The 19,466-nt window shown below is 47.5% G+C and overlaps 10 protein-coding genes across 12 annotated transcripts; 3 read left to right on the top strand and 7 right to left on the bottom strand.

The window, feature by feature from the left end:
- The first annotated feature begins 33 nt into the window (after positions 1 to 33).
- Positions 34 to 1,434, top strand: FOXG_12176 (uncharacterized protein). Its single transcript, XM_018391916.1, has one exon. The coding sequence runs from the start codon at positions 119 to 121 to the stop codon at positions 1,289 to 1,291; it is 1,173 nt and encodes a 390-aa protein (XP_018250658.1). The 5' UTR covers positions 34 to 118; the 3' UTR covers positions 1,292 to 1,434.
- Positions 1,435 to 1,635: 201 nt separating this feature from the next.
- On the top strand, positions 1,636 to 2,415 carry FOXG_12175 (uncharacterized protein; the record flags this gene model as incomplete). The annotated part of the gene is made up of 1 exon (XM_018391915.1): positions 1,636 to 2,415. One exon carries the CDS (start codon positions 1,636 to 1,638, stop codon positions 2,413 to 2,415), a length of 780 nt encoding a protein of 259 aa, XP_018250657.1.
- Positions 2,416 to 3,014: 599 nt separating this feature from the next.
- On the bottom strand, positions 3,015 to 4,642 carry FOXG_12174 (uncharacterized protein; the record flags this gene model as incomplete). Its single annotated transcript, XM_018391914.1, has 3 exons — positions 4,587 to 4,642; positions 3,979 to 4,527; positions 3,015 to 3,019 (listed from the first exon to the last, which is right to left on the bottom strand). Exons 2-3 carry the CDS (start codon positions 4,520 to 4,522, stop codon positions 3,015 to 3,017), a joined length of 549 nt encoding a protein of 182 aa, XP_018250656.1. The 5' UTR covers positions 4,523 to 4,527; positions 4,587 to 4,642.
- A 1,446-nt stretch (positions 4,643 to 6,088) lies between these two features.
- Positions 6,089 to 6,871, top strand: FOXG_12173 (uncharacterized protein). Its single transcript, XM_018391913.1, has one exon. It carries the CDS (start codon positions 6,173 to 6,175, stop codon positions 6,728 to 6,730), a length of 558 nt encoding a protein of 185 aa, XP_018250655.1. The 5' UTR covers positions 6,089 to 6,172; the 3' UTR covers positions 6,731 to 6,871.
- Positions 6,872 to 7,610: 739 nt separating this feature from the next.
- FOXG_12172 (uncharacterized protein) lies at positions 7,611 to 9,257 on the bottom strand. 2 transcript variants are annotated; one of them, XM_018391911.1, is made up of 3 exons: positions 8,781 to 9,257; positions 8,402 to 8,706; positions 7,611 to 8,349 (listed from the first exon to the last, which is right to left on the bottom strand). In XM_018391911.1, exons 1-3 carry the CDS (start codon positions 8,936 to 8,938, stop codon positions 7,667 to 7,669), a joined length of 1,146 nt encoding a protein of 381 aa, XP_018250653.1. In that variant the 5' UTR covers positions 8,939 to 9,257; the 3' UTR covers positions 7,611 to 7,666. The 2 variants fall into 2 exon arrangements, with proteins under 2 accessions (XP_018250653.1, XP_018250654.1); XM_018391912.1 differs by having other exon boundaries at positions 8,402 to 9,257.
- A 346-nt stretch (positions 9,258 to 9,603) lies between these two features.
- FOXG_12171 (uncharacterized protein) lies at positions 9,604 to 12,533 on the bottom strand (the record flags this gene model as incomplete). Its single annotated transcript, XM_018391910.1, has 3 exons — positions 9,604 to 11,544; positions 11,591 to 11,823; positions 11,875 to 12,533. The coding sequence occupies 3 exons, from the start codon at positions 12,531 to 12,533 to the stop codon at positions 9,749 to 9,751; spliced, it is 2,688 nt and encodes an 895-aa protein (XP_018250652.1). The 3' UTR covers positions 9,604 to 9,748.
- A 295-nt stretch (positions 12,534 to 12,828) lies between these two features.
- On the bottom strand, positions 12,829 to 14,318 carry FOXG_12170 (uncharacterized protein). Its single transcript, XM_018391909.1, has 2 exons — positions 13,828 to 14,318; positions 12,829 to 13,781 (listed from the first exon to the last, which is right to left on the bottom strand). Exons 1-2 carry the CDS (start codon positions 14,174 to 14,176, stop codon positions 13,159 to 13,161), a joined length of 972 nt encoding a protein of 323 aa, XP_018250651.1. The 5' UTR covers positions 14,177 to 14,318; the 3' UTR covers positions 12,829 to 13,158.
- A 488-nt stretch (positions 14,319 to 14,806) lies between these two features.
- Positions 14,807 to 15,961, bottom strand: FOXG_20684 (uncharacterized protein; the record flags this gene model as incomplete). Its single annotated transcript, XM_018400976.1, has 1 exon — positions 14,807 to 15,961. One exon carries the CDS (start codon positions 15,959 to 15,961, stop codon positions 14,807 to 14,809), a length of 1,155 nt encoding a protein of 384 aa, XP_018250650.1.
- Positions 15,962 to 16,474: 513 nt separating this feature from the next.
- On the bottom strand, positions 16,475 to 17,494 carry FOXG_12169 (uncharacterized protein; the record flags this gene model as incomplete). Its single annotated transcript, XM_018391908.1, has 3 exons — positions 16,475 to 16,491; positions 16,634 to 16,984; positions 17,089 to 17,494. 3 exons carry the CDS (start codon positions 17,492 to 17,494, stop codon positions 16,475 to 16,477), a joined length of 774 nt encoding a protein of 257 aa, XP_018250649.1.
- An 871-nt stretch (positions 17,495 to 18,365) lies between these two features.
- Positions 18,366 to 19,455, bottom strand: FOXG_12168 (uncharacterized protein; the record flags this gene model as incomplete). Of its 2 annotated transcripts, XM_018391907.1 has the most annotated exons (3): positions 19,324 to 19,455; positions 19,004 to 19,267; positions 18,520 to 18,953 (listed from the first exon to the last, which is right to left on the bottom strand). In XM_018391907.1, the coding sequence occupies exons 2-3, from the start codon at positions 19,251 to 19,253 to the stop codon at positions 18,520 to 18,522; spliced, it is 684 nt and encodes a 227-aa protein (XP_018250648.1). In that variant the 5' UTR covers positions 19,254 to 19,267; positions 19,324 to 19,455. The 2 variants fall into 2 exon arrangements, with proteins under 2 accessions (XP_018250647.1, XP_018250648.1); XM_018391906.1 differs by having other exon boundaries at positions 18,366 to 18,953; positions 19,004 to 19,455.
- Positions 19,456 to 19,466: the final 11 nt, after the last annotated feature.

The following is a 19,466-nucleotide window of genomic DNA, read 5'->3' as shown; positions in this document are numbered from 1 at the left end:
AGTTCACGGTCCCTAATGCTGCTACCGTTAACGACTTCACAAAGAACTCTTCAATTGCATATTTTGACTTTTTTCACAAAGCATCCTATCAGTTGGAATATTTCGAAATACAAACACGATGACTACTGAGGATCAAAATATCACCCTCACGGCCCAGTGCCTCTGCAAAGCGCATACCTTCACCACCAAAGTGCCCCGATCAAAACTCCCTCTACCTGCGTCTGTATGCCACTGCACCTCATGCCGAAACGCTACCGGCGCCATGTACAACAGCAACATAGACTGGCCTGGTTCAGCAGATGAGATTCACAACTCTGATCTGAAATCCTACAAATTTACCTCCAATTGCAAAATTTTGTTCTGCGGCTCATGTTCATGTCCGATGTTCTGGGATGCTCACTACAAAGACCAGCCCCAGAACTTTGGCGTTTTCACGGGAGTCTTGAATAATGTTGATGTTGACAACCTCATTAACTTTACGAGGCAAATCTTCGTTGGTGATACGGTCGATGGAGGCGTTTCTCCGTGGCTTCAGAATGTGAATGGTGACAGGGAGAAGCCTCGCAGGTGGATGGAGAGACCTAAGGATGGTGGAGAATTGGACGAAGGTTGGCCAGCCGCCAATCAAGATGCTAGGTCTGAAGTTCCTCCAGTTACAGATATACCTATTCGCTGCCATTGCAAGGGAGTTGATCTTGTCTTCCGTCCCGGCAACGTGGACTTCTCCACCATGGAGGCTGATGCGATTCCGTCGTATATCGAGCCAAAGTCCCATAAACACCTTGCGACACTCGATCCATGCCCCTCATGTCGCTTGTCAGTTGGCGTTGACATAATGAATTGGACATTTGTCATGCCTCAACAGATTGACTTCCCCAAGAAGACCAATGGATCCAACTTTCCGCGAAATACACATGATCTGAAGAGTGCAGTTGATAATCCCGACCGAGACCCTCGTTATGGCACGCTCGCGATCTATCGAAGCTCGCCTGACGTTCAAAGATATTTCTGCTCGCGCTGCTCTGCGACGGTATTCTACACCGTTGACGATCGTCCAGAGGTTATTGACGTCGCTGTTGCACTGTTACATGCCCCGGAGGGCGCTCGTGCGGAGAGTATTCTCACTTGGCATCTTGGTGCAAAGATGATGGGAGAGTGGGATTTTGGGAGGGGCTGGAGAAAGGACTTGGCCATGTCGGTGAAAGACACGTCAGAAAGGTGGCGGATCGAGAAAGGTTATCCCAAAACATGGAGGAGGATTGCCTTTGAGGATGCAGAGAAGAAGGATTAATACGTGACAGTTCCGCATAACAAGAAGTCGAGCCTCTGATGCCTTGATTTCGCCGCCGGACTCCTTGGAAAACATAACTAGAATCAGTCACAGACAGAATTTCTCAAAGCTAGTGATGTTCCCCGAATTTACTTGACCTCTTGGTGCTCAAATTATGCTTTTCCTTGGTGGAGTTGGCTGCAAACTGAGTTCTATATAGCCCCAGGCAGCAATTCTTCCCCGCTCGTTTATAAATACCTGTCTCTCCCCACTCTCTCGAACTTCATTCCTCTAAATCAGCCCAAGTATTTTTCCGAGGCGGACACTTCCTTGTTATCTCAACGTTCGTGTATGTTCCACTCACCATGGCTCGTCCCAACCTCGTCACGCTCCCGTACGATGTGCGCATTAAGATCTTTCAGGACTACTTCCGCGTGGAAGGAGGGTATGTCTTCAGTAGCGAATCTGAAAAGCTCACCACCGCTGACGGTCAACTGCTTGACTTCTCGTTGATGTATACCTGCCGCTCAATTGCAAACCACACCAAACATCTACCTTTTACGCTTAACAACATCTCCTTCTCCACCTTCTTCTCACCTGAGTGGAGGGCTTGGGCTGGCCGCCACCAGTTCCTATCGCACTTTCTTTGTATTCTGAAGGCAGATCTCATTTATCATCTCCAAGGCACTGAAATGTCTCCCGAACTGGAATCGGCATTACAAGAGAAGTTTCCGCATTTGATGCCGGATTTTAAGAACCGTCTGGAGAGGGTCTATAGCAGCCGTGGCTTTTTCAAGAAAGATCCTAGTGGCCTCAGTGGCTATGCCTTTCAATACTGGGAGGAAAGTCGTGATGTAAGCGACATAATTGGAGACTGGGGTGATGAACGGGTAAGGCTATGGGGTAAAAACGCGTCTATGGCAATGGAAGCTATCGCGTTCAGTCTCCGTTTCCTAGGAGAGCGTCAAGGCCTCAAACTGGCTAGCCTCCTCGACAAAGCATTTCCTAGCTGGATAGCCTCCCACTATCAGCAAAAGCTCCTTGGTCTAAGCTTGGATCCGTGGGACATCCCATCCAAAGCCGTTCTAACAAGGGTTGGAAGGTTATTGAGGGATGGTGCTATGTGGCGGCGCGTCAAGGATTGAAATCATGGGCTCCGTGCGAAATATCGTTTTTCTGCCGCTGCGGTAGCAATCAGATTCTTTCGTCAGCTTTCCGTTGAGCAAAGGCAGCAACTCCGAGGTGTCACACTCATCGAGGATGCATATGCTGTCTGCTCCTCTTCAACTCACGCCATGGGTCTCATTGAATTCTGTCAATACAATCCAAGGCTAAGAATACATCGCCACATCAAACTATGCCGCCGCATCCCTGCCGCTTTCCACCCCTGTTGGGATCATCTTGCATACTACTGTGTTGGTGGAGGCAATCGCACTAAATACAACGATGGGGCAGACATTATTCCTGAGTATGCAGTTAAAGGTATTTCCATATGGCTAGAAGAAGCAATCTTATTGCCAGGCGCCGGAATGCCCGGCAACTCGTACACGCTTTGCCTCGATGGAGAACCTGACAAAACCTTTTTTTCTGACACCTTCCAGAATATCCTGCTTCGTCACGACGCTTCGATTCAAGCCAGTCGAGAGCTGTTTCGAATGCGTCCTCACCAATTCAATGGGGCACCTCCCTAACGCCGTTGGCAGGGCGGTCACCTCTCAAAGGCACTCAAGTACTTGATCGATCATCACTCTATTTCGGAAAGTATTGACAGCGTCCCGCTCATCTGCTCCAATTTCCATCCCGGTCAGCCTCTTGATATCGAAAGCTTTATCCAAGAACGTCTTGAATGGGAATCACAGGACTGGGAACGCGACGGGTCGAGATTGTCTTTCCATCTCAGACAGTGCCCTCCAACATTTGGGCGCTGGATTGACAATTTAATGGCTTACTACGAACGCCAGGCCCAGCTCGAACCTTAATGCTATGTCTGTATTTACGGTGAGCCGGCCGAGGTTAGATATAGATGAATACACAGAAAGCATGAATCAGCCGCCGGTCTATGAGCATCTACCAGCAGAGGAGTATCATAACAGCTAGGGAAACCCCGAGAACTGTAACCGCAAGACGTCTAGCCTGGAATGCTCTGTGGTAAAAGATAAACAATCCCAACTGGGAATCGGCTGGTTGATGAGGCCGAGCCATGATATATTAGATAAAGGTGTTCAAATACTTTTGTTCCATACTGCCTGTCAATTTTATGTCATACCCTTTGCCGCTTCAACTTGAACGCTATATTCTTTTCTGTATCTGATTAATCTCACCACGATTTCAGCAGAGGTAAGTGCACTGAGCATTTACGTGCATGCCATATCCGGAACCGTGTCCCACATGGCTCCTGAATGGGTACAGACTTTACAGGCGAGGGTATTCGAACCCAATAATGTTCATAACTATTCTCAGCTGCTAATGTGGGATAAGATAGAAATTTTACCAAGTAATACTTTGTTTGGATAAACACTATGATTTCTCAAGCCCATGATCTATCCTTGAAGTCGCTTCTAATTCCTTGATACTCTTGCCGTCCGCATTTTCCATTGGTCTCTTGGGCGCTGCCTCCTTATCCAGTGGCCCGGGCCTTGCAAAGATAGCACCCCCAAGAGATAGAAAGTTGGTGGCACGGAGGACCATCTGATAAAACAATGTCATACCAGTTACCAAGATCTCTTCTCTTGCCGCCGGATCATTGGCCTTGGGCCCTAGGAACTCGACACATCCGACATTGTTCAGAGACCAGCAGTTGGCAGAAAACTTGGCCACTGCAGACTCTTGCTCGTCGAGACAGATAAAATCCCATGTCTTGAAGCTACTGGCACTGGTCCATGTCATAGCAGCTGGTGTTCCGTCTGGACTGTTGGAGTAGTTGTATGATAGGTGGGTGTATAATGTCATGAAGCGCTTTAGTGCTTTGATAGTGCCTTTTTGGCCGTGGAGCTCGTAGTCTGCGTGGATTGTGACGGGGTGAAGTGTACCAGTCCCAATTACAGCTTCAGGGTCTTCGTAGGGATGGAAGACGAGGGTGGTGCATTTGAAGGCATGATAGTCGACTATGTATTTGGGTGTTGTGTTGCTCGTCTGAGGGTCTTTCTCTGACACTAAAGCCTTCATCCTCTTCCACTTGAAGTCGACTTCAAAGACAGTGTTGGATGGCTGCATGTTGTCGTTTGCTGAGAGACGGTCGTAGGACTTGCTCATTTTGACTTAGATTTATGATATAAGAAGGTTGTTTTTAATTTGAATGAGTTACTTTGGCTGATACCTAGATTATCATGGGATCTTGGACACTTATATATAATTCTTGGCGGAATGTGAGCATGAATGTTGGCTTGTCAGCGTAACATCGAAACAAGTAAAGACCCACCGATCTGTCGTCTTTCTAGCCTCATCTGGTGTCACGCAGCGCTCCGATCGGCATTATCGGTGACAATTAATCCGCCTCCGTGCGCTAACTTCGCCTTGTTGGGCTGAATCAGATTTCTTGGTCCTAAGAGTGATGAGCGATAAAGGATAAGAGATAAGAAGCTGTTATCAGTGGCGTCATGGAATTCACTCTATCATACTATCGATAAGATAATATCGCTACCCTATATAACCATGATGTTTAATATATATTATCTTCTCCATGCTCTTTGACAAATGGAAAGAAATCCTGTAATATTAAAGCTGAACCAGGCTGATCTCAGAACTTGAGTACTTACTTTGATAATTTGAAGATTGAAGACCTGGAACATGTAATGGATCTATAATGTACTTGGCTTGAACATGGCCATCCCAGATATTCACCACATGGAATGCCGTTTTGTCATTTACATGTTTCACTTTCCTATCATTATATCTACCAGAATTATGGAACACTACTTTCAGGTTTTATCTAAGAGTTGCAGCATTAGCGACGAATATTATTTATAAACAAACATTACGATCTGCCCTGTCACTAAAATTATTTTCAAATAGTTCTTCGTTGGAGGGGCCGCCACAAGATGAACTTGTCAATTTGATACGTTTGTGCTAAAACAGACGGCTTCTTTTTAAAATAGATATCCCTCAACTAAATTCCCAGCCTCCTAGCTCCGCCATCTAGAGACCAGAGTTCACCGCCAACTTCACTTCTTGCAATCAACAAGACCAAAGTCCTTTTTACGTCCTAAACTCACAATATTTTATGACCCTTACAGTCGAGTCCAAGACATTTTTAAGCTTCTCTCCGCAGCTGAGCGGAATATCGACGTTTTCTTCAATACCATTGGAGCTGTCATAGAACAAGGCGTAGAGCTGAGCTTGTCATTGAGGCCAAGCCATCAATCTTCTCCACAGAGGTTCCAAAAATGGCGAACCTTTTCCCCACTCCCGCAGGTCATTCATCAATGAATGCAAGCCATAGCTCTCAGCTCAGAGTTGAAGCTCCGTCAAAGACCGGACCACATGCCACTTTCACCAAAATATCCTGAACGCTGATTGGCTTGGCGCACGCCAAAATGTCATCGCGCCGTAATGTTTGGACGCCTCGAGGAAGAAGAGGCTTCTGAAGGAAAGGCTGAGTAGGGAGGCTGGGCTGTATTGATTAAGCTTATTCTCTTTTGGGTGTTGCTAGACTGCGAGAGATGCTATTTCGAGGGATTGTTAGGCTAATTGAGTTTGTCGCGAGGCAGAGCAGGAAGTGCTGTGTATTGTAAGTGTGATGAGCTGAAGATTGCTGCATGAAGCCATCGTGTATAAGAAGATGCGGTATTTCCTCGTCAATTGAGTCTTCTCATCATCTCAAACACACTCTCAATTCAGACATCAAACAATAATCACATCCACTCTTCCAGTCTTCCATCGCCAAGTGTGATCTTCACCTTCAAAATGCTTGCTCAAACCATCTTCTCCATCCTCGCCATCGCCACTACTGGCCTCGCTGCTCCTGTCGAGCCCCGCAGCAACGACTACTTCACCCCCTCTGAAATCCACACCTACAACATCAACAACGGGGCAATCTACGACACAGACGAAGGCCGCGTTACCAAAGCCCCCACCAATGGCGGTAACGACATCACAACCCTCCTCACATTCAAGTACCCTGAAGCAGCCAGGGGTAAGCAATGCCAATTCGCTTTCTACCTCGCTCCTGGTGAGAACGTCATTGGCAGCAAGAAGCTTGATCTCTACTCTAGCCTTGCACCCGCTCCTGGACCTCGTGCCGGCTGGGGTCCTGGTAACCAGCGCAATGTCCACCTGGGACGCATGGATGTCAAGGTTGGTGGTTTTGCGACCTGGGAGGCTACTTATGGTCCGTACATGACCCAGAAGACGGATTGTAAGAAGCCTGGTACTGTTGAGGGGCTTGAGCTTGTTGGTGTCTACGATCTTGATGCCATCTACTGGAACCCAGCTAAGTCTGGTCCTCGTATTGTTATCAGCTAGAGCGGTGGAGTCGCTAGCCTTTGTTGGTGTTTCAGTTCGTCTGTATATATTCTTTAACGATACACGGTAGCGCGTCAGGTTTCTCGGGTTTGTGAGTTATTTTGAGATTGGAACTTTGTATACGAATCACAATATCAGTACACTTCTCTCATTATTACCCGAAGCCGCCTTCTGAATGCCATATTTAATCAGTCACAGAACTCCAAATGCTTTGCTATACGACTGCGGCAGTAAACAACCAGAAACAGCAATCGCCGGATCAGGTCATTAGCTGCAGTCATCCTTCTTCCTTCCGGAGGAATATGACCTGCCACAATGACCCTTTTCTGACACCGTCCTGACTTGTAATCATCGTCGCAATCACTTACAGCATTCCAATCCTATAAACTCCTTCAACTCATCTGAATATCACTTGGCATTGATTCATCGTATATATCCGTACCAATCCAAACCTGCTGACATTACTCCACAGAACTCAGCCCTCGCGTGTCCACAATATGATCTGACGCAGGGACAAGGACAAGGGGCCGTCGTACAAAACGGTCAAGCACTTCAGAGCGGAAATAATGCCGGCTAAGTGGAGTATCATGGCGTTTCGGCCCGTGGAAACTTGCAGACAGAGGCTTTGATTTGCTAACACCTCGTTCTAATTTCATAATGTCAGCGGCTGTGCTTTTCCCTTGCCGGAAAGCATGTGACAAGGGGGGGTTGATGGATACGAGCCTTACGAGGAGGTGTAACGTTAACTCAGGTACGGTTTTTACGGTTTGACCTTACAGATGAAAGCTTGTCTCGGCCCTCTTGGGCTGAATCTGGAGAACGCCATCGTCGTGACATGACCCCTGATTATGCATTTATCGTCTGTCACTCCAAAAGAGTCGCGTGCTTGATGAAAACGTTTCTCGTATTTAAAATCTATCTATATGCAACTAACGCTTAAAAGACTAAATGGTTGAGCGGGTACGTATGTCGACTCGCATCTAAGAAATTGTCTCGTATCTCATTGTGAAATCCTGCATGTAACCGACTCACAAAAGCCTCGAGGATCAATCGTTGGAGATCCTTTGCAGGGTCATCCTTGCGGAACCAATGGTGACGGATGAAGACTCCGCCACAAGTCTTATCTCCAATATACGGAGCGCCATTCCCGTCCATGCATGGTATCGTGCCAATGTCTTGGGTCTGGTTATAGCTGTATCGTACGTAATTGGAGAATGCCGCTTGCTCGTGTGCCCAGTCGTTGGCCCATCGCTGACAGCCCTTGTATTTCTTCTCGCTTGGACATTGCTCCCAGTCGTCGAAGAGTTCTTGTGTTCGGTTGCTCTGCTGGGCGATCATGAAGCCGGTGTTCTGCATAACCTTGCCCTTTTCGTCGCGGTTTCGTGGAGAATCGGGATCGTTTGCTAGCGCAAGAAGTGTCTTGTCTGTGATGTTCCATAGCTTCATTAACCATTCGAATGGTACCTGGGGGTACATGAATTCTGCGTCGGCGTCGAGGAAAACAACGAAATCGTGGGACTTGAGCGCTTCTCGGATCATTGGGACCTTAACCCATGTCTGGTGTCGCTTAGGATAATTGGGGGCTCGGACAAATTTGTAGTCATAGCCATGAATCATCGCTGGAGTCTGTTAGCCGAGCTTCCTTCTCCCCGCAGCGAAACAAGATCATACCATAGAGATAATGGTTCATAATTCCACCAGTTCGTCCCTTCATTTCCTTGTAATCCAGCGCCGAGTCATTCATCACAGCGCCAGGTCCCTTGTCCAATCGAGTGTCAACATCCAAAATGAGGAGCTTCTTGCCCAATGGCTTCGCCCAGTTCTCGTTCTCCTTGGGCACCTCGTAAAGGTACCCCTCATCTGTTGAAAAGCTTGTCGCATTAATGTCGAGAAGAAAAGGCTTCCATAGATCATGCATTAAATTCGACGTGTGCGACGCGAGCTTCACTTGATGCGGGTTTGACCTTCGTGTTGTACTGCAAGCGGATTATTTTGTTAGCGACATTTCGCTGGAATGCTGGGAGGCATTTGAGCCACTGGCGCGACGTACCGATACGACAGAAGGCTGGGAGGTTCGAAATAAAATCCCCAGGTATGTGTTATCAGTCCAAATATTACCAAGATGCCCATGGCAAGAAGGACGCCCTTCTGCCTGCTTGCCCGCGGCAGCAGCAGCTTGGCCATATGTGTGAGGTTTGAGGTCTTCATCTCGACGGCGAGATTGCTTTTCGTACGTGTCACCTCGATTGGAAATAGACAATGTTCATGAGGTAAAAAGATTCGGACAATTCCGTTTTGACTTTGGTGGGCGAAGGGGAAAAGAAATTTATTTAAGCCCTTGTTGAAGAACGCCTGATATGTTTAAAAAAAGACACGACAAGACACGAGAGGAGGAGGGAAGAGGGAGATAAAAAAAAAAGGAGATAAGAGTTCAGCCCAACAGGCTTTCTTAGTCTTTTTTTACGAGGGAGTCAAATTACATTTATTCTCGTATTTCTGTTGGTCCCAAACAGACGGGAAAACCGGCAACGCTTAGGCCTGAAGGAACAGAGTCTCGAAGCTTTCACGCTCCGATACAATGACAGATCCCTGCAACAGAGGCGGGGCCCGCGGACTGTTTCGGTAGATTTATTGGATGCGTCGTACGGCGTTAGCGTATGACATTTCACAGACGCGTCGCTAGTGAAAAGCTAAGCCTTTTCTCATCCCAACGCCCGGGGCATGATGTGATTCAAGCATTTTCCCTCTTGCTATGGCGCCGTCAGCGGCGTCTCGAGGAAGTCTAGGGGGATACCGCACCGTAAATAACGCTCGGTATCACCCGTGCCCTATCGGAACCCCTCACGAGGGCATGTGCACCGCTTTTATGGGAAGCTCGAAGCGTAACCCTGCGAGATCTGATTCTGGCACTGACAGGATAAATTTGTTTAGTTTATCAGGGACCTGAACACCCCTGTTTTCTGCGGTTACGATATCTCGGCCCCGGCACTTGTAGCTGCTCTATCGAGGCTAGTCCATTTATTCGTACAGCCTCCTCCTATTCAAGTGCACCCACTTTCTCGATTTTACGCTCCCTTCAATCATGCTCGTATCCTGCCCTTTCGCCAATGACACTGCCCTCACGGCTAAATAGCCAGTTTCATCTTCAGGGCGCACATCCACGAGCTCAAGCCTCATATTCTTTAAACATCTTGCTCTTTCAGGTCCGTCGAGATGAGATCCACCTGCCGGAAGCGGCACATACGGATTGTCTCTGGTTAGAGTACTAGCGAAACCGAGAACATCCGGGCCTTGGATCAGTATCTCAAGAACGAAGCCGCAAATGGCAAGAATTTGCAGCACCATTGTTGTGAATAGCAACAGACCGACCCAAACGCGCTGCGCGCTGTAAACATCAATCGTGGTTATTCTTGTACCCATGGTGGTGTTCATGAAGGAGTCTCTGTAGGTCCGGCCGGTCTCCAGACCGTTCATGTTATGCGATGGGATTATGCCGTATGAGACGTTGGTATGACCTCCAGGATTTAATCCGGCGTCCCAATATGTGTTGAAAGCGGTCGTCATTCGCCTGGAAAAAACATATGGAAACTTGGCGAGATCTTCTTTCGTCCACGGCAATTGACTGGTGAATTCATACGGATTTTCATCTTTCATCAGGTACATCTCCGATGGCGACGGCTGAACTCCGTCCTTGTCACCGGAAGCTTGCGCCCAAGCATATAGAGCATAACTCAACTCTTTGAGACGCAAATCGCTTCGCGTAACCGATGGCGGAAATAGAGAGCTTCCAGTCTGGTTCTCAGTGGAAAGTCGCCGTTGCTGTCGTGCTTCACAGGTCGTCGCTGGGTCTCCTGGTCCGCAGTGAATGGTTGTTTCGACCTTGACCTCGTGAGTGGTACACTTTACGACGTAAAGTTGAGAGCCGCGCATTTGCTTGACGTATATGAACTGATAGGGCGAGTTAATGTCATCCTCTTCCCCTTCTGAGTTGAACCAAGATTGAGGGAGGATGTTGAAAGCAGAGAAGCTGGGGTATTTGTAGAACAGGTCAAGAACGTTCGTTTGGTTCTTAGTCAACTTCCCTCGTAACGGATCGAAGCTGTCGACGAAATCGCAACCGACGTGGAAATATGAGGTTGGTATCGTAAAGTTGAACTTGGTAGGTTCGTCGGGTCTGACGAGGCCTTGAATCTCGATACCCAGCAACGAAGCATAAGAGGCCTTGCCTGAGACCAAGTCCGATTTGTTCACATCATAGAGATCGTATGAGCCATCATCAAGTCTATCCTGCGACAACTGGGGAATTTTCGGCAACCCCCAAATATCTCTCGGCGATGCTTTCTGCTTCGACGATGACAGTAAACTCGCAGCGTACGTTGCGCCAACGCTATGTCGGTAGTCGACCCATCTCGAGTGGGACACTTGATATGCTGGATCAGCGTAGTAAACCGTTCCGTTCGATACCAACTCGAACTTTGCATCTTGTAGAAGTCTCGACGAACTCTGTCCACCCAAAGGCGAGAGAAGCCAGGAAGTGAGAATTATAATGCCAACAACGGCATTTGTTCGTATTACAAAAATTCGCTCAATGGCGGTGGCCAAGTTCTGACTGCCGATCAACTGTTCTAGAACAGGGAGGCTTACACCACCGCGGCTTTCAAGGCACCATCGGCCAAAGACCCGGTAAAACCTTCCGACTAAGGCGGCAAATAATATGGGGTACAACGATGGACTGAGTACCGTTAGTTGCAAGACCGTTTTGCCGTATTCGGAATGAGGTTGGTTATCAAGACGGATCGCTGTGATAGCGAGAGCTTTTCCTGGTTAGTTTTCCCTTTCAAATTGAAGGATATATCTTACCAATGAAACAGAGCGGCGTGAATGTAAGAAGAACGCTGAAAATCCAACTAAACACTGTTGGCGCGTCCCAGTGTTCTAATGTCTTTGGGCCGCCATGCCAGTTATCTCGTATTCTTGTATGTGGTATCATCTCTTCCATCTGCGAATACGCGACATCGTCTATTGAGTCGTGGGCCAGAAATGGTGCATGTGCAATATCTGTTTGTTCATGTTTTGGTGAAGTTGAAGACGGCCTGAACAATTATTAGCATGAGTTTCGCTAAGCATCGATCAATCGACTATACCAATAATGCCGTACAAGTCCCAGAATGAGCAGAGTTGCAACAAGAAAACCCGCACAGATTCCTATAACAGTCGCAGGTCCAACTTCATGCTTACCACGATCCCAGTTAATATTCGAGAAATCAGGTGCCTCAAAAGTACTATTCGCTTCTACTCCAGGTCTCAAATCTGCAGCTGTACCATTCTGCACACGGTACGGCTCAAGAAATAATTTCCGCCATCCTTCTAGCGCTGGTAACTGCGCCGGGATTAACTGGTTTTGAGGACATCCTCTCGAACACGGATCAACACCACAGCATCCCAAAAAATGCGGCATTGACAAATCGCATCGATAAAAAGAGGCATTATGGAGAGCGCCGCATTCAAGGCCGAATTTGTATGCTGTTCGCCCCGGGCTGTAGCTCATCGGTCGTAGGTCTGTTTGCGGGCAGATTCCAGACCCGTCGGCACATGGATCCGAGTCGCAGCATCCGACAAACTCTAAGTTAGTTGAAGGTTTCTTGCAGACGTAGAAGTTTCCTCCACTGAAACACCTGATCATGTAGTAGTCTGTGATAGCGGTATAATTCACTTCCATCTTGAGTGCAATCCCATGAAGCGCACTGAGTTCCTGGATTACGCAGAAGAAGTTAGGAATTAGATGAGAGAAACACAAGGACATGATGAGGGCAGAGCGCTATTATTAAATCATGCCGCTCTGACGGAAACGCCACAGAGGCAGTAAATGCTGGAGTCTAGACTGTTTTCATGCTCAGCCTCAGCCAGCCATCCATCGTTGATTGGAAGATCATATTTAAACACCAGTAAGCTTCGCGCTATTGTTTTCAGCTCAAGCCACCCCGGAAAAAGACGACGGAAACTGTCACTGATGCCTCGTTGTGTCACGTCCGTTTTGGAACGGATGTTGGCGAAATGCATGAGCTGAACGATCCAATGGGCTTAGCCTCTTGCCATGTTTCACTTGCGTCAGCATACTCCGCCGCCGTGGCTATTTAAGCATGATTGCGGGAGTCAAAAGCCTAAAAGTCAGGTAGCTTCCATTCTCCCCGATGCCGAAAGGAGGTTGACAGCAACCAGGCAGCTTCCTCTTTCGCATGACCATTGAGACATCGGATTAAGTCACGTCATCACCTATCTCGCATAGTCACATGTATATCGAACGAAAATAGTAATTCTTGGCTCCTTGTATTCGGTGCTGCCTAACCAGGACTTCAAGTTCTGCTCCATGATTGTCGCGGCCCTGGCCACTAAGATAGATGGAAACAGTATTACCAATAACAAAGTACTTATTTAGAAGGTTCAGCAAATTGGTGAGAGAAAGGCTGAACAGACCCAAAGTTCGGTGTGCCATCAGCATTCGCAGTCAGTGGCTGCGTCATAGCATATCTTGTATCATCACAAGCACCATTCTTGTTAGACGTAGCATGGAAAGTGATGAACGTCTGCTTTCCGTCAGGGCTTTGGAAGAAACTGTTGTGACCAGTTCCGTAGCTTCCATTAGCGCTCTTGAGAACACAACCGTTGGACTTCTTCCAAGCTGAAGCCTTGGCAGGATCAGTCTTTCCGTCCCACTCGAGCAGAGCGACACAGTAATCTGGGGTCCAGCAGTAGTTTGCTGAGTAGGAGATGTAGGTCTTGCCGCCGAAGTATAAAGCGTTAGGTCCCTCTTGCACGGGAGTTCCGCTCTTTTCCCAGCTTTGATCGGGTTGAGAGATGATGCTGAGAGCACCGACGGACAAGAAGTCTGAGCCGAGCTTGCGGATACAGGTTGATTGGTATTGAACGCCGGTCATGCAAGAGTAGACGAAGTAGTTGCCGAATTGGTTGGTGCGAAGGATAGTGCCGTCGATGCCCCAGTCATCAGAGAGCTTGGCTCCGTATGACCAGCTGTCCCAGGGAGAAGCACCACCTACGTCCGTTAGCTTTATGTCACCCAGAGAAGATGGGGGACTTACCCTTAATAACATGTGAGCGCTGACCAGTAAGGTCCTCGGCCTTGCCAGCAGTATAGTAGATATACCACTTTCCTCCAAGGTAGTGAAGCTCAGGTGCCCAAACATTGGATGAGCGCGAAGGGTCAGAGTCTGTGTAGATGACCTTAGGAGTAGCAGTCTTGAGGCCCTCGATGGTGGTAGCTCGAGAGAGTTGCAGGTTTGTCCATTCTGTCGAGATAAGGTAGTAGTATCCTCCGGTGTAGGTAATCTGAGGATCACCACCACCGGGGTTTCTGATGGGGTTGGTATAGGCACGAGCTGAGCCGATGAGGCCCAGGGCCAGTGTGAAGATGTTATTCCAAGAGACCATGATTGCTACTGAGGTAACTGACAATGCCGGATTTCTAAGACCAACCGGCTTCGATGGAATCTTTATACAAGCGTCGCTTATAAAGAATTCTTTCCTAGACTACCATCTTATCCGCGTATACCACCGGACGTCCGTAAAAGCCTGGGGAAACTTCCCATATCGTCCAAGTGCATTGATCAGAAGAACAGCTGACTTCTCATTCCGGATGGCTCGCCGAGCCTGACCGGGAAGTGGGATCTGGGGTTGCCGATCCATGACCGGGATCTCGATGCGGTCCAATCGTGTCAGCGGAGGCCCGTCCCGCAATGCTTATTCTCCAGCAAAACCTCGGGAGTTTAAGGTCCGCTTTCGAATTGGGGGTGGAGGTGTTGCAAGGCGCCCCAATAGAAGTGAGGGTGCTTTTTAAGTCTATTTTATAGTTGCGGATTCTCCGGATCGTGGATGCGGAGGGAATGGAAGAGAGTTTGGGATTTCAGTCATTGGTGGCAAAAATTCCAGCTCCTTCGTGACTACACCAATAGGTCAGCTTCTGAAGATAAAGTCATCACCATTATGCGAAGTTCCAAGACCAGTTGAAGAACTGTAGTCACCGGAGGTGAACGTCAACCATTTCATCTATAGTATGTGTCCTTAAGCATACGTCTTCAGACCAATATCTTCATTCGTTCCATCCGCAATGCTTATCCAAGATCCTGATTTATTCCTCTTCCGAAAACGTTCCTTCCACGCCCGGAATCTATGCCACCAACAAGCGTCGATACTAGCTTGTAGTCCAGAAACAGTCTCTTCCAATTCCTCCCTGTGATTCTTGAGCCTTGAGATCTCGCCGTCTCGTTCGGTAAGTTGAGCCTTATAGCGTTTTTCCATGGACTCTTTCGCAGCACGTTCAGTTACGACTTTATCTTCATTCGCCCTGGCTTTCTTTGCTGTATCCTCTAACATGACTGTGTATTGTTTAATCTTCCTTTCAAGGTTTTTAATCTGATTATCAAAGTCCCGGTTCTTTTCGTTGATGGACGTATCTTCATCCAGTTTCTTTTGCGCATTAATCAATTCCACTTTCAGAGATTTGCTCTCAATTTCGAGCCTATTTCGAGCGAGCCAATCACTCATTGTCTGGGCCTGAAGCTTTTCAAGTTTCGTTCTCATGGCTGATAATCTCCCTTCCGAAATATTGTTTCGATCTTGGCTTTCTTTGAGCTTTTGTTCTAGATGAATGATTTTGGGTCGGAACACATGTTCAATGTCGAATTTCATGGCTAGCGACTTCTGTTCCGTGATATTATTACCATCTTTGCTTTCTCGAAGCTCTTGTTCCAGATCCTTGATGTTGCGTCGTAATCTTTTGACGTCTCGTTGGTACTGCTTCTGTATTTGATCATTTTCTTGACTTGTCGCACTAAGACTTTCCTGCAATTTGGAAATACGCGAATGCATTTCCAGTGACCGTTCGGCCTGTCTAAAATCGTCCATTCGCTTCGCAATCTTCTCAAGCTTCACGGATACTGTCTCCTCTACCACGCTTGTCCAGAGGCTAACGAATTCTTGTACTTGATTTGAATGGTAAGTGCGACAAAGGCATAAATCTGCGAGTTGATATAGAGTTTGTCTCGTGGCGAATTCAGGAGAGTTTTGCGACATCCGGTCGAGTAATGCACCAATTGCCGAAAGACGGGGCTCCTTGATAGTAGACGTACAGCGGGTTTGTCTTGTGGTGATGCCGATGCATTGGCGATGGTCAGAAATCTGCAATACATCTGCTGGATCCCAAGTAATTGAAGCCATTGAGACAAGGACGGAGTGGAGGGATTGGAATTATAAGTAGGTCGTGTAGGTCTCTGTTATTGTGGTTATGGCGGGCATTCCGGGTCATAAGCTTTAACTCGAGATTGCTCAGGCAGGTTTTGACAATGAAGGGGAAGAATAGTGATGGGGAAATTGGGAAACAATGGGTGATGAGCAGTTTATTTGGTAGAAGCTGAACTGTTGGTTGGCATGTAGTGAGCCACGGCCCTCATCCACACGAAACGTACCCCTTTCGTTACATGTGCCAGACACATCTGTTTAGAACCGTATGAGACAAATGTGAAAGGGTTGTCAAGAATCGAGTTAGGAGACCGAGTTACATCACTTTTTGAAACTGTAATTGCTGCAAAAATGCAATCATGTCGTGCAAGTGCACGGATCAGAAGTCCAACTGACTTCTCATTCCGCATGGTTTACTAAATATGATGGGAAGAGGGATCTGGGATTGGGGATGCATGACCGCAAAAGAGGCAGCAAATATATATATATTACTCAACGAAGATCAATGACTAAAGAATGTAAAATATATACCCAGAAGAGATTAATAATTCTCTGGTAGCTCTAACTCTCTAAGTGAACAGTAAAAACACATAAGCATTCACTGAAACCTAGAAAATAATCACGCCCATATCGAGCATAAGCAGTGCATACCAGCAACTGCAAACATGCTTGCTTGCCATAGTCTCTCCAGTGTTGCTCTCTGAGCAGCACTTTCTGACACCGCAGCCTCGGTCGAGGAAGTACTTGCTGTCGGCATAGGGCCTACACCTGAACCATCCGCGCTGGCAGTCTTGTGAGGAGTAACCGAGGTCGTTTCTTCCTCTGCTGACTCTTTTTCGTCGAGGTATGAGGCATCTTCCTTTGACTCCGTGCCGCTGCACTTCTCTTTGACCAGCTTGAGTTGCTTGGGCCACCACTTACCTCCCGGATCTTCCAGTGACGGCCATGCAAATGAAGTTGACCTCATATTAATCATCTTGACGTAACAGGGATGGCAGAGCTCTTCAAGGGGCATTTACTCATCATCCTCCACTTTGGAGAATTCGTTGGTGATTTCTGGCAAAAGAGTTAGTTGAGCCGTCGTCAATAAGAACGAGACTACCAACCGCCACAGTATCGACCTGTTTTCGGATCCTTGGCACATTTCTGATTCCAGCCGCTCGACATGCTATTACCAATGTATAGCCAATAGTTTGTTGGGTAAGTGTCGGACATGAAATCTTCCTCAGCACATTCCTTGACGAGCTTAGGATACCAGTTGCGAAGCGAGTCGGAGCACCTGTCGCTACAGATCGTGTCGGCCATCTCTAGATCTTTAGATGATTGGCCTCGAAATTCCGGGACGGTGAATTCGAAAATGTATTTGTCGCAATCGATTTCAGTTCTCAACACCTTCTCACAAGCGCTCCCAACCCAGACATCTTCAGGATTAAAGTCTCCGGGTTCGAACAGTTTTATTGCACTGGCGCTCACGCAGAGACCAAGCGTGACAACAAATCTGGACATGGCCATTGTGAATGTTGGTGAGACAGAAACCGAATGATACGGGCGATGGACTGTGAACAACGAAGATGATGGGTCCTGGTTATCATTTATTGAGGCAAGCCTCAGCCATATACCCACATAAACGGGTTGGGCTAGGCGGTAAATGAAATTGTGAGATAACTTATTATTCATAATGCAAACATAACGGGCCTTTTGTATATCTGCCAAGGTCGCCAAGACCGCCCAGCACGGACTGCAAGGGACCCAATGTCAATAATTAGAGACTGGCAACTAATATCCCTGTCGAGAATCGTTCATGGCTCTTGAGCAGGGGTAGGATCGTTGAAACGTCTGAAGATCGCGTTGTGTTCTATGTTCGAGAGCAACTAAAACGAGGCTGTGAACCTGTTATATGCAGTAGCATCTATCGTTCCGCCGCCAGGCAGAGGGAAATCCATCAGTTAAGAACCGAGGCAAGTAGCCTGTCCGATATGTTAGCCAGCAGAACCTTACTAGCCTTGTGGAGTTGTGGGACTCGAAAATCACGCTTAACATAAACCAACAACCAACATCACAATCAACCAACACAGCGTTACATGGATCACGGACAGAAGTCTGCTGATATAAAAATCCACTTCTTTTGTTTCTTGCCTGCATCCGGCTTGGCATACAATATGTCATCAGATTTACAATATGTCATAGGAGTAGACTAACTTTACAGGCAACGCTGGGGAAACATGCAGGGTCCAGTGAACCTCGCATGCCTGCCGCTTCAACAACGAATCTCAGGTGGAGCGAAAGGCGGATCACTTAAGAATTGTTTATCTATAGATACGCTAAATCTGACCCTGAGTGATTTTGGCCTCTACTTCCCCTTCTGGTAAATGCTCAGTCGTATGCCCTGTGTTGAGACAATACAGTGGGTAAAGGATACCCTTGAAGGGTCGATAACGATATAAACTAGGCCGTGAGGATATAGCTACGAATGAATATGGATTCAGAAGTCTCTAACAGTATTGGTCCATTAGTTCTGATAGAAATAGACAATCTCCCTACACAAAGAAGATGTTCATCGACAAAAGAAGCATCAGAGACTCATACCCGAACGACACTCCCTGTCCAGATTTGGCACCTGCATTGGGCGCAGATGGCACAGTCAGTTCAGATGATGTAGTCTGCACTGGGGTCTCAGTGGACATTACAGACTCACTCCCGCTCTTGGCCTCTTGAGAGGCTTCCGAGGTCTCTGCCGTAGTCGCCGCCCCGGATGGTTCACTCTTACTTGAAGTGAACACGGCAGTCTCAGTGGAGGTCGAACTACTGCACTTCTTGTGCACGAGCTCAAGTTGCTCTTCGTGCCATTTAATGTTGAGGGCGTGCGGCGAGGGTTTATACATCTCGAGACGCTTCACATAACAAGGGTGGCAAAGCTCATCGTGCGGGAGCTCCTCGTCTTCTCCAACATCAGTGAAATCTTCGATGATATCTTGGATACAGTCAGTATTAAACATTTGCTCAAGTCTGCCAGCTACTAACCATTGCAATATCGTCCTGTCTTGGTGTCTTTCAAACAAGTCGCATTCCAGCCTGTCCAGATACGAAGGCCGTATTTGGCTTTATCTTTATCCTCGAAGTCCTCGGAAACACTGGTAACCCAGTCCTGGAGTGATTGAGAGCAAGTATTGGTGCAGACCGCGTCGGTCAAGGCTTCACTGTCGAGAGAGCCGTACCAACCTCCGTTGATAAAGCTAAGTGCCTTTTTGTTGCAATCGATGTCCGCTGACATGGCCTTATCGCAGGCTTTTGATACATCTTTGTCAGTTCCAGAGTCGTAGAGACTGAAAGCATTGACGCACAAGGATATACCCAGAGTAATGAAGAGTTTAGAGGCAATCATAGTGAGTTTTGCTAGCTATTCAAAAGCGAAAAGAACTTGGGACGAAAAGAGTGGCGTAATTCAGTGAAAGAAAGAAGGAAGAGTATTCGTGATTTCTCAGCA

Source organism: Fusarium oxysporum, chromosome 13, assembly GCF_000149955.1.
Source record: "Fusarium oxysporum f. sp. lycopersici 4287 chromosome 13, whole genome shotgun sequence".
In the NCBI taxonomy this organism is placed as follows: Eukaryota; Fungi; Ascomycota; class Sordariomycetes; order Hypocreales; family Nectriaceae; genus Fusarium; species Fusarium oxysporum.
The sequence above is the reverse complement of the archived record's forward strand: the minus strand, read 5'-3'. Positions and strand labels throughout refer to the sequence as shown.

Excerpts from the sequence above, each read along its gene's own strand:
- FOXG_12176 (XM_018391916.1), top strand. The coding sequence starts at position 119 with ATGACTACTGAGGATCAAAATATCACCCTCACGGCCCAGTGCCTCTGC.
- FOXG_12173 (XM_018391913.1), top strand. The coding sequence starts at position 6,173 with ATGCTTGCTCAAACCATCTTCTCCATCCTCGCCATCGCCACTACTGGC.
- FOXG_12172 (XM_018391911.1), bottom strand. The coding sequence starts at position 8,938 with ATGAAGACCTCAAACCTCACACATATGGCCAAGCTGCTGCTGCCGCGG. Across the intron at positions 8,707-8,780 it reads CCCAGCCTTCTGTCGTATCG|TACAACACGAAGGTCAAACC; the intron begins GTACGTCGCGCC and ends ATCCGCTTGCAG. Across the intron at positions 8,350-8,401 it reads TATGAACCATTATCTCTATG|CGATGATTCATGGCTATGAC; the intron begins GTATGATCTTGT and ends AACAGACTCCAG.
- FOXG_12170 (XM_018391909.1), bottom strand. The coding sequence starts at position 14,176 with ATGGTCTCTTGGAATAACATCTTCACACTGGCCCTGGGCCTCATCGGC. Across the intron at positions 13,782-13,827 it reads GCGCTCACATGTTATTAAGG|GTGGTGCTTCTCCCTGGGAC; the intron begins GTAAGTCCCCCA and ends TAACGGACGTAG.